We start from the raw sequence: 12,294 nt of genomic DNA, 5'->3' as shown, positions 1-12,294 counted from the left end.
ATCTCCATCTTGCTTTTCTGCTTAATTTTTTGTTCTGTGCAAATCTTGGTTTTCACTGAGGCTGGGAATTTGGCTACTCTGCATAAAACTTTCTGAGCTCAGTGTTCAAAAGATCACCTGGCTGTTAAGCCTTAAATTATCCTTCATGGAAGGATGCCTACAGACATAATAGTCAAATGTTGTGCGGTGAGCCTGAGCTCTGTGAGCTCCTGCCTTCTCGTACCCAGGTGCCTTTGTGATTAGCTGACAGATTGCCCCTTCCTTTGAAAGACAAAGTTTGAGCAGCAAAGGTGAATGTTTGATGTGATGTGCAGGCTGATGTTTCAGCTGAAACTGATTCAGAAAAGGTTTTCATGCCCTGATCTTGGGAAGCACTAAGAAGGACGCAGTGTTTGAATAGACCTAGATTTCATCTGCTTACAGCAGAGAGCAAGATCTCTTGGCCCCAGTTGCTAGCATATCAAACACTGGATGACCATGGAAGCAAAATTTATGCTCTCGCTGTGTTTAAGACTTTTCCTGCCTCCTGTGTATGAGATACATGTGAAATGTTACTTTGCTAAACCTCAGTAGAACAATTACATGTCCTCTGAAATACTAACCCAGAGTGAACATAGTGACTGTTTTCCTACATTTTGGGTGGAGAGTGGCGTGATGGAGGCTAGGGCAGGCATACAGCTGACATTGTTGTGTGTCAAGCTGGCGGAATTGTGACAGGTGCCCAGAGTGAGAGGAGAACATTGGTGACCTGCAGAAGATGGTGTGCAGTCCTGTGGCTTTCCCCGTGCAGGTCTGCCAGTACCAGTGGATGCAATTATAAGTTCTGTCGATCAGTTTCAGAAATATCCTTAAATCTGCTCATTTTGATTTCTTCACACAGTATCTAAGTTAATTTCATTAAGTTTGAAGAATTTATGAGGCTCTGGTAGGTGGTCTTGGTTTGAGGAGAACAATTTCAATTTACCTTTGGAGCTGTTGGGGTTTGATTGTGTGTTGGATTGTTTGTTTGCTTTTGATCTTTTCCCACATTGCGTGTCAGAATCTCTCTCAACACTGCTGGCGCTGCTGGGAGAGAAGAGTTGGACTTAATATGCTGTATTTTTCTGTATTCCTGTAAATCAGAGAATAAATAGAATAAATAATCTTTTTTTAAAGTCCTGCTGGACTTAGTGGCTTTATTTGGCAAAAAATGTTTTTCTCTTTTCGTTTCTGATTAATGATGTTCTGCTTCATTCTTTGCTTCTTTGAGCTGTAGACTGTGGGAGCTGCTTGAGACTGTGCCAAGGGCTGTCATGTATTAGTTACACAGTCCTTATGTGACTTTGCCTGCATGTTCAGCATCATTATCTATCTTACTCTCATTTATGCTCTTTTTCTCCAATTGAAAATACAGCTGTGAATGAGCTGAGGTGCAAATGCCAAGAAGCGGCCTAAAAAATACCTTGAAATACAAATACTTTAATGGGATTTGCCTCTATCATGTGGCATCTCTTTCCCATCGAGTCAGTACATCCTGTAGGTCAGTAAAAGCCAATAGATTACTGTTTTGTTAATATTGTTCTTGACTTTTATTAGGAAATACGATACAATTTCTAAAATAAAGAATACCTCAGAAGATTCAGTAGGGTAGCATTAACTCCATTAGCCACATGAATACATGACAGTAAATGAAACAACTGCTTGTTTAGCAAAGATTGCAGTCTGGCTTTAAATAGATGACTCCCTAGGAAGAGAAAAGGGCATATGTAGTTCATAGGAGGAAATATTTCATCTTCCTATTGTAGTCTTTCATTTTGTCTTAGAGTAATCCACTGCTCTTCTATCCTTGGAGGTTGCTGTGGGTTCATTAGGAAAAAATTGTCAGCAGATATACAGTTTATGAAAGGCTTTGGTTACCCTTAGTGTAATGTGCTAGAATGTCATCTTTTTTTTTTTTTTTTTGCTTTATTATACCTTTTTTGGAGGGAAGATCAGCAGGCAAAAGACCTGCAAGTGATTGCTTATTTGTTCTCCATGTGCCTGGGGGATGAGTAATGTAGTCGCAATTCCTAGCGAAGGAGACCTCTCTGTGTATTGCTTTCTTCAGGCTGTAAAGCTGGGCCAGGTATCTTTGAGGGGCCCCAATCAAGAATTACAAGAGGGGAAAAAAAAGCCAACACAAAACACTGAAGATGTAGGCACAAAACAACGTGAAAATGGCTTCCTTTTGCTGCTAGATCTGAGAAAATAAGCCGTATTCTCAAGAGTTTGGGTGTCACCAGAAGATGCAGGGTTTGTGACTGAGGAGAGATTTCCCCATTCTCCTGCTTTGAACTCACAGATTTGAACTTCTTTTGTGCTGATAGTGCTTGCAGTATCTATCTCCATCAGATTTTAATCAGTTGCAGTATCTAATGAATAAATACTGAGCTTGGTGCAGCGGAGTGGGTGTCTTTAGATCAGTATGCATAGTTTGAACCGTTTTAATAGATCTGAACTACCAAGTTTTGCTGCCTGTGTTGAGCACTGCTCTACAGTTCCTGCCTTTTGCTGCATCAAATATTGTCCAATTTTAACCATTTGGGCTGAAATCTTTTATAACAGAGAGGGGAGACCGCATTTCAGTTATGTTTCCTAAATGTTTAAGTTAATCTTTTAAATAATGTAAAAATAAATAAATAAATATCAACATCTTCAAAATATTGTACCAGTAATTAAGGAAATACTCTCCATCTCTCTCCATATTTGTCTCGATCCTGTCTATATGCAGAAGAGTAAATGGGATTAGGGAAAAAGTAGAACACAGGCTTTTAGGGATGGACATGCAGTCTTTGAAAGGACAGGGCTGAGGAGCCCAAGTAGCCTCAGTTCTGTACCTTCTTTCCCTTACAATCCATTTTTTTTTTTTTGTAGTTACTCAGCCTCAGGAAATAATGCTTTCATCAGGAAGATCTTTCCCTGAACAGGTTAAAGTGAAAATCCTAAGGAAAGGATGCAGTGTTAAGCCCTTGTTTGTCTATTGTTGCTCATTAGTCCTGCGAAGTATTTTTTTAACCCTGAAGGAAAACTTTTCCTCCTTTCCATTACAGTTGATCCATTGCAAATGACCTTTTTTTGTCAATTGATTCTTGTTTCTTGAGGTCTAGCAGAATCGCAGCTGAACTTTCCTCACTGCCCATATGTGCTGTCTTCATCCAAGGTCAGTGTGAGGTGTTGGGCCCTTTTTCATCGCAGGATAAGTCATTTTACCTCGCCTTTGCCACAGATGTAGAGCATGTGAACAGTGACCAAGGCTTAGTTCAGCTCAAGGCCTCGATTCCACCGAGACTGAATTGCACTGGGCAGGATGAGAAGTGTCGGGGTGGTCTGAGTTGTTCTTCAAGCACTTCTGTCTCCTGAGTGTCATACAGATTCCTCTGGTGAGCACAAGCAGCTTGAATAAAACAGCTATAATTGAACTTTCTGCCTTCCCTCCTCTATTTGCATTACAGGAGAGATCTAGTGCTGCATCTAGCCCATCTTTTTAAAAAGTTTAAATTAATTTTCTGCTTTTGTAGACAAAGTTATTTGTACCTTCTAAATAGCTGAGTGCTACAGGGACAGAGTTCAAGTGTCGGTGAAATCACAGTGGTTTGGAAGGATAAAACAAGTGAGCCAAGTTAATGCCTGGAATGTTGATTTCAATTAGTAGCAGAAGTGGAAAATTTTGCACGTTTTGCATGCATATAGCTATATGGTTACAGATGCAAAATGCAAATTGAAAACTTGATTGGTATCAAAGCTGTCTGGCTTTTTGGGTGGTCTGTATGGAGTTTCTAGACATTTGACATTGCATTTCATACTTGCTGCCTGGTACTCAGATTTGTGTTGGATACTTTGAAGAAATTTTCACATTATACAAACAGAATTCGGTATGCAATTAGCATCATTTGTCGAAATTGCTATGGTTTGTTGTCAGTTATTAAACTGTTATTCAATGCTGATCTTCCTGGAAGTGTAAACATGCGTTTTTATCTCTGACCTAAGCAGACCTCTTACTCATATGGGCATGTGATGAAACTTTCTCCCCATGTTCATTGATTTCTGTGCTTCTGCACACCACTTTTTCAGCTGAGATCTGTAGCTTCCTAGCACAAGTGAGGAAGTGTCCTCAGATATCCTTGTTTGCTTGTGATACTGTTATTTTTATCACATATGGGATTTAGAGGCTCAGCCTCATGGGCTGAGAAGGCGCAGTCTTGTTCTAACTCATCCATGATGTTCTTCTTGTGGAAGGGCCAATGTCTCACCTCGGGAACATGCTCATCAGGGCCGAGTTAGGTGGAGATGCTGGAGCATTTCTGTCTCATACTCTATGGCTGTATTTTCCATTTTCTTCTAGTAGTCTTTTTCCCACTGCAGAGGAGGAGGAAACGAAGAAGAATGTAAAAGAATATTGTTGCTTATCAACTAGCTAACTTGGTGAGTAAGGCTTTGAACAAGGTGACGAGAGGTGGCAAAAACCTTCAGGTTAGGTGCAGGTTCTTGCAGCTGGTGTTTCCATAGGAGGAAAGGACAGGAGTGGTGGGACTGTCCCCTTCCCCTAACATGGCTGTGTGATGAGCACAGCCCATCTGTTGTCATCACGCCCTGATCATACTGTATTTTCAATTCAGTTATATTTTGATTTAGTGGGTCTGTGTTTCATTGTGTTTTAAATTACACACATAACTCCAGACAAGAATTGCCTGTTCCTGCAGCTGGGCTGTGTGCATTTTGGCTTTTTCCATGTATTCGGATTTTTATCGGTCTTTTGCGATTCCAGACCACTTCCTGCCAGCACATGGACTGTACCTCTATGTGCTGTGGTCATTAGGAGCACAAGGGCCAAAAGGGACACAGCCATATAGCACTTGGCATCTGTAACAGCTGATTTATGTTAAAAATAAAGCTTACTTTGAATCCATAACTTCCAGGCTCCTAATGTTTTTCTTTGAGGAGAAGCAAGATGTAATGGAGATGCCTTTCCCAGCCAACAGCGATGCCCTGACTTCACGGAATTACAGAATGGCGTAGGTTGGAAGGGACTTTGAAGACCATCCCATTCCAACACCCCTTCCATGGACAGGATTGCCAACTGCTACATCAGGCTGCTCACATAAAGGCCAGGCTGTGAGCGAGCAGTGACCGGTGGTGAGGGCAGTGTTCCTTTGCCTGCCTCAGATTGCACCACTCTCCAGCCTGGGGCAGGGGATTTGTGCTTCTCGGTCTGGTTTTACAGCTTGAAAGGACAGAATGTGTCCTTCTGAAAGCAAACAGTGCACCTGTGCTTCTACTTTGAAACCAGCAATGTTTTGGTTTTTTTGTTATGCTTACTTAATCTTGGTAACTTAATCTTGGAAAGTGACTTTTCTAAGATAGATGACATAAATGTTATAAGGTTACTCCATATCTCTGTTAGTATAGTCTTTACTGAACAGAGAATCCTAGAATCAGTAAGGTTGGAAAAGACCACTAAGATCATCCCACCCCACCATGCCCTCTGACCTCATCCCCCTCAGTGCCACATCCCCACATCTTGAACACCTCCAGGACAGTGACTCCCTGAGCAGCCTGTGCCAGACCATCACCACTGTTCTTGAGAAGAAATTTTTTCTCACGTCCAACTTAACCCCCCTGCCACAACTGAAGGCCATTACATTAAAAACTTTAAACTGAGGGATAGAGAAGAGCAAGCGGCAAACAGAAGGTAAATCTTACAGAAGGTTGCAGTGGAGGTATGTCAGCTGTATGTGGAGTTTGGAATGTGTTTGTTTTCTGGTGCTTTGGTGCTTGTAAAATGCTGAGCTAGCAGAAAGCCCAGGATGCTGTTATAGTTACGAGGTGATGTATCTCTTATTGCTTTTCTTCTATTTGTATTTCCTGTTGGGAAGAAGAGAATGTTAACTGGAGTTGGGGTAAGAATGATGACAGGCTTGCCAGTGATTTTCCTTTGTAAAAAAAAAAAAAAAAAAGAAGAATAAATCTCTATTGCTATTTGCACAGATGGATGTTTTTGGACAGAGAAAGGGTTAATAAAAATTGAAAGCATGATTTTTCCCAGACCTTCCTTTGGCGGAGGGAGGGTTTGACAGGAAATGGTTTCTTCTAGGTGGAGTAAAGTGGGAGAAAACTGGGAGGAAACAACATCTGGGGGCAGCACAAGTTTCAGGATGTGGGAATTGGAGGAGGGAGGCACAGGTGCATTTCTCATACTGGGTACATTGGGAATGGTGGGTGGCACAGGGGTGCTGGCAGGGAATGGATGGGACATGCTGAGTTGAGTGCATGTGTTCTCCAGCTTCTGTTAGCTAAGTTATGTCATCTGTGATTCTTCCCTTAAATCTGGAATTAAATTTTAACATATTTGAAACCATTGATGCAATTTCTACTGACCTGTCCAGAGCAATCATTTCATCTTAGATACGTGGCTAGGCTTTCCCCTTCTGTAAGTGAGTTTGTCATCTTGGGTAAACTTCTGCAGCAGAGATTCCTGTGTTGTTTCATGAGGAACACAAACAAAAAATATGAGAGTTTTTTTAATTTGTTGGTCTATTTTGTCTTGTTTGTTTTTTGTTTAATATATCCTGAGTGCACAGGGGATTATCTGTTACTTTTGTGTTAATTTTCATCTTATCGTAGTGGTCCTCAGTGTGAGGAATCCCTGGAGCACATATAACCTGATAGAATAAGGATTCTGCACCTTTTTGACTTTTTGAGGGGGATCTAATGTGAATTCTCAGAGCTTAATCTGTTGTATGGAGTACTTGATTTAAAGATAACTGTACATTCAAAGATGCTGACTACAAAGCTTACTTTATACAGGATTTACAGAAACAAAGTTTTCACCCCGAATATCTCTGACCCTTTTGAATATCTCTGACTGTTCCCTTTTGGATCCTGTAGCACAGACTCTGACTTTACAGTTTCTGTTGAACAACATCATGTGAACGTGATGCATTTTTGCCTCTCTGTGTGACTGCCTTGAGGAAGGATGCTTGACTATGAAATCATGTGTTGGAACATGCAAGGAATCAAAAAACATTTGAGAGATCCACTGCTTCAGGACCTAGGAGGAGTATTTGTCATAAAATTACAGGCTCTGCTTTGCTATTTTGACCAGTCATTTCTGGTCATTTCTAAGTTAATCATGGCCCAAATGCTGCAATATTTTGTGGGATTTAGCAATTATAGTTTGGGAATACTTTTATATAACAATCTGTTACAGCAGCTGCTAGCAACTGGAAATTCTAATGCATCTGTTTTCAGTTAGAAATAATTATTGCCTTTCTGTAAAGGTATGCTGCTGTTTTGTTTGGGGAACTTTTGGAAAGGAGGCAGTTGCAGTTTTTATGATACTGTCCCTTGCTTTTGTTTTCCAGAGTATGACAAACTGGGCTTTCTCCTGAACCTGGACTCAAAATTGTGAGTACATCTCTATCTTCTTTGTTTCTGTAGTTATGATTTTCTTTTGCAAGCAACTCTTACATCACATGGGTGGTTGGCTTACTGAGCATATGGGACTGCCACGTCCTATGGCAGCCTGGCAATTAGAGCTTCATTGCTTACACTATGCAGGCTGCCTTGGATTGAGGTTTGCTACCATTAATTTCTTAATGACTGATCAAGAAGCTATGAATGTCCACGTGAAACCATGCCTGCCAGTCTGCTCTAAGTGTCCTATCCTAGATAGACATCTTCCAAATGAGAAGAAATGTATAAAAAAAAAATTGAAAGCAGGAGGAATGTCTGTCCTCCTCTGCAATTTACTTGAGATGTTTTTAGAACTTTATGATTCCTTTCCATTTATTTATTTAAAAAATGGGTACTCCTGTTTTTGTTTGTAAAATGGACCTCGATAGGAGTTAGCAGGAGTGACAGAAGAGAGCAGAAGTGCTGAAGGATGATGTTTTTTGTGGTTTTTGCCCTAATCTGTCAAATTGAACTGAACCTCCTAACACTAGGGGTCACCAGTGACTCTGTTTCCGAGGTCAATGGAGAAATTTTGACATCAGGAGCAAAAAGACTACGAGAAACTTGACTCTACTACCTAAATGACATTGAGGCAGTCAGTGGCTTTTAATGCCTTGAGGATGCGTCACCCATACTATGGATCAGGTTAATATGAAAAACATTCTTAATGTTCTAAGGAGCTTCTCTGTACTCACTGGGCGTAACATGAAGGTTTTGAGTTTAGTGACGAGGGTAAGTGACTTCTGAAGGAACATTTTGGTGTCAGTAAGAGAAAAATGGCTCTGGGTTTTTTATTAGTCTGGTTATTGTTATTTTTGGTAATGACTGATGTATTGAAAATGCAACTCAGTGACTTCCCTCACATTTTTTATATACTCGGTTTGGATATCATCAGCCTGTGCTGTGTCTAAGCTACAGTTTCTGTTCCTTCTTCATTTCTTCTGTCTTCACTGTCCTGTTCTCTGTTACTTCCAGCAAGTCTCATTGAGCCTTTCTTAACTTCATACATCTGTTACAACTTCTCTTCTTTGCTGACTTCTCTGCTTAAGTTACAGATCTTAGAGATGCAGCCTGTTCCTTCTTACGCTTCAGTACGAGGTCAAGTGAGGTTTTTATCTGCTGGAGGGCTTCCAAAATCTAAATAGTTTTATTTAAAATAAAAAAAACTCCCTCTGATAAAGGCTGTTATCTTCAATTAAAAAAAAAAAAAAAAGATTTTTGTGGACTGCTGTGTAGGTGAAAACACACAGGTGGATTTTTGTTTTCCTTCTTCTTCAGAAGTGAATATGGCCCTGCTTTGGGAGTGGACCTGCTGGCCTGCAGGGATGCCTTCCAAGCAGAATTGTGCTGACCGTTTTCACTGGCAAGAGAGCTAGAGAAAAACTGATAATACCATAAAACATACTAAGTAGATGTCGAATAAAAAGTGAGTGATAGAAGCTGAAGCCTAGAGGAATTTGCTGCCATTCCACAAGTTCACCACGTAGTCATGATACCAAATGCCTTTTTGAAGTACATACTTAAAAGTCAGAGAAACTTAAGGGTTAAAAATGTGTTATCGCTTTCTGTGACTTTTACTCAAGATCATACTATGACAGAATGACTTTCTGGTTAACAACAACTTACCCAGGGAGTTAAAAGGGATAATAAGTTCTGCACTGATGACTTTACTGGCAGAAATAATTCAATTATGTCTGTTGTGATATAATTGTTCTGGTGGAATTTTGCCATAGATCATAATTTTATAGAGTTCACTTAATTGACAGCGAATGAGAACGTTGTGTGACTTTGAAGCACTTGGGGCAACAATTTGTTTTGTTTTGGTTTGGTTTTGGCTCTCTTAATCTTTCATTTGTTCAAAATCTGTTCCTGGCTGGTTGTGTTACTTAATCTCGTTTAAACCAATGACTTGGAGGAGTAACGCTTTCTACAAAGCTAGATTTGCAATAAAAATTAAATGCTTCAACCTGCCTTTTAAATCACATTATACGGAGGAAAGCACTTGTCAGAAATAAATAGTAATATGTCCATTTGCTTTTTGCATCTTCAGTTTTTTTTCATTTATTACTGCTTCAGTGTCCTTTACCTTGTAGGTACCCAAGGCATGCTATTGAGATGCAGTGCATTTTGTCATCGTTACAGCAGTGTGATGGTTCTGTTCAGTGGCTTGCTTTGAGTTTGTGAGTGTGGTAAGGAAGACAGATTTATCTGCTTTGGAAAGAAAGTGTCAGAAATACATGTATGTCTTCTTTTGGAAGTGTTTGTCTGATGCATGCGTTACTGCATGCACTCGGGATCCCAGCTGCTGTGGCCAGGAATCTCACCTGGAAGGGGATGGGGGGTTCTTAAGAAATGGAAAAGATGAGTTCTTACCAGAAGTCTTACTGCTCTGAGCTTGTCAAGAGAATGGCAAGAAGAAAGCCTCTTCCTTTCTGCTGCCCATCCTTAGGCTAACTCTGGATTGGGAAGTCCTTTCTCTTCTAAAAGGGAGGATAGTAGATTGGTAGTGGATGAATGGAAAGCTGCAGACATCTGCAGGCAGGATAGTTTCTGAATTTTTTTTTTTGTAGTCAAATTTTGACTAAAAAATGAGCCGTGAAGCTCCTCAGGACCAGATTAGTAAAAAAATGTACTGCAAAAGGAGCTGATCTTTGAGTTTTGTTTGTACCAGCCATAGTGTCACTGCCAAAACTAGAATACCAAACCCAAATATGCTCAAAGTATATAGGTGGGCCAATGGCATCTTTTTCTCCCAGGTGAAGCAGTTTCCCAAGCAGCAGAGCCACGTACTATTTTAAAAGCTTTAAATCCAATATTTACTGGTTGTGTAGGGAAATGCACTTATATAGAAATAAATACATTACAATTCACAGGTCTTGATTCTTTTAGGGGTGACTGGTTTCTGAACAACTTAGGGACATCAGTCACGTTAGTGAGTCAGCCAGAGGATTACTGGGTGCCATCAAAATTTGCAGTTGCTTTCTAACATCTGTGTTTGGCAAAAGGGCTGCATGCTTTTAGTACTATTAAATATTTGTATTGTAGGAGTTCTTTGAGGCTGGCCAGGTCCAAGAAACGAGAGCCTCATTCACTGTGGGCTCTGAGTCACGCTCTGAGCAGGTTCTATATTTGCACTGAGTGGAGGGAGAGTGCTGCAGGAGGATCAGTGTATGATCATGAAGTTAATTATAGACAGTGTCTTAATGCTCATTCAGCGACGCCTGGCTTAAGATTATGTGGTCCTTCTTTGGTTTATCACTTTTTGTATTTGGTTTAATGCCGTTAATGGTTGCTTCAAGTATGCCTTGGCATGTTACAAATGTAGATTTGCTTGCTATGGCACTCAGATCTTTTTTTGTCATAGCCTGTGTGATCTATGGGCTGTTCCCTTGCGTTGTTGCCCTTGTGCTTCTGTACTTGTTTTGCATGCCTGCATGCCATTCTGTTACTCAGTGCAATGGAAGCTAGCATCTGATCACACTGCCACTTATGTCCTCATCTCAACTTCATCCTTCTAAAGCTACTTCCAGAGATACTTTATCCAGAAGAAAGCCCAGCATGGGTGATGGCCGTTCTCTCCACCTGCTACCACAGTCAGCTCTCAGCGTTAAAATCTTAGCTGATGAATGGTGGAGGAAGCATCCCAGGCTTTGTTTTGTTTGGTTTTTTTTTCTGGGTAAGAATTATTCCTGAGTGCAAATGTCTTGCAAGTGATAGAGAATGTTTGAGCTTATTGCTGCCAATTGGGATCACTGGAAGTAAAAAAGTGTTCAGTTGGTTAGATAGTGATATTATAATGTATTAACTTGAGAAGGCTCACTTTTATAATAGGTAGAATCAAAAGGAAAAAAAAAATAGCCCCTGCAATCAGAAAAATGATCGAGATGATTATGATTGATCACAGTAGCATAACACTAACACACCTACTATATAGTGTTCTTACAGTATATGGCATACAGTTTATATTGCATAGTTCTGGGATTTGTACATGATAATTAAAGTGACTGTTGTTTTTCATCATGCTCTGTGCACAGTACTATCTTGTGATACTGTCCACATGTTTTTCCAGTATTACAGACTTGAGAGATGCAACAAAAACTTTTGAATATTTGTGATAATTTGCAGGCTGTCCTCAAAAGCGAAAGACAAAGAAACGGAGTCTTTGTAAAATAAATAAATAAAAACGAAAGCCAGAAATAACAACTTTCACCCTGCAAACTCAAATGAAACTTAATCTGGTCTTTGAAAAGACCGTGAAAAAAGGGGGAGTTGGGGTTGGGGGAAAACACAGATTACTTCTGTTTGTTGAAATTTCTTTCCTTCGGAGCTTTAATAATGAAGAAGTGAAATAGAGCCCCTTCCCCTCATTTTGTTTCTGGAGTGGGAGGTAGCTTTGAAACTGCGTGTGTCTGTGTGTGCTACCTCGCCATTAAGCGCTGTAAAAATAAGCAATGAACCTGTTGGAATGCTGGGCTTTCGCTGTGCCCAGTGCTGTGGGATTTTTCTGTGCCCAATTCCCCTTCCCATTTATCTTTATGCATTTCTGCAGTCCAAGGTGTGGGGGGAAATGTCAAGTGAGCAGTCACCAGTGAAGGTGATGGGTGCATTCTGCCAACCATGAGTGTCCCTGTGCTGCTTCTGAAAAACGATTTCAAGGCTTAACATACTTCACAACATTGGTATTTTCCTGATGCTCAGTTATTTATTTCTTCTTCATTTCAGATTTTTTTTTCCTTGACTTTCCGTTACTGCCTACTTAATCTCCTCCAATCTGTACCGATAGTTGTAGTATTTCAACTGTTTTAAAGTGAATCTTAGCTATTC

General features: G+C 40.3%; 1 protein-coding gene across 10 annotated transcripts in view; it reads left to right on the top strand.

Moving 5' to 3' along the window:
• The window catches only part of ST3GAL3 (ST3 beta-galactoside alpha-2,3-sialyltransferase 3), a 142,318-nt gene that overhangs the window by 30,344 nt on the left and 99,680 nt on the right, over positions 1 to 12,294 (top strand). For 9 of the 10 annotated variants that reach the window (XR_008202238.1, XM_052666134.1, XM_052666136.1 and 6 more), the window contains one exon: positions 7,380 to 7,422. Coding sequence is in view for 9 of the 10 variants with exons in the window: in XM_052666134.1 (XP_052522094.1) it covers positions 7,380 to 7,422 (43 nt within the window). In the remaining variant the exon portion in view is untranslated. Of the gene's footprint in view, positions 1 to 1,464; positions 1,520 to 7,379; positions 7,423 to 12,294 lie in introns of those variants that run through there. The other variant, XM_052666141.1, reaches the window with a different exon arrangement.

Source organism: Tympanuchus pallidicinctus, unplaced genomic scaffold (genome assembly GCF_026119805.1).
Source record: "Tympanuchus pallidicinctus isolate F22 unplaced genomic scaffold, pur_lepc_1.0 scaffold7, whole genome shotgun sequence".
NCBI classification, from domain to species: domain Eukaryota; kingdom Metazoa; phylum Chordata; class Aves; order Galliformes; family Phasianidae; genus Tympanuchus; species Tympanuchus pallidicinctus.
The sequence above is the reverse complement of the archived record's forward strand: the minus strand, read 5'-3'. Positions and strand labels throughout refer to the sequence as shown.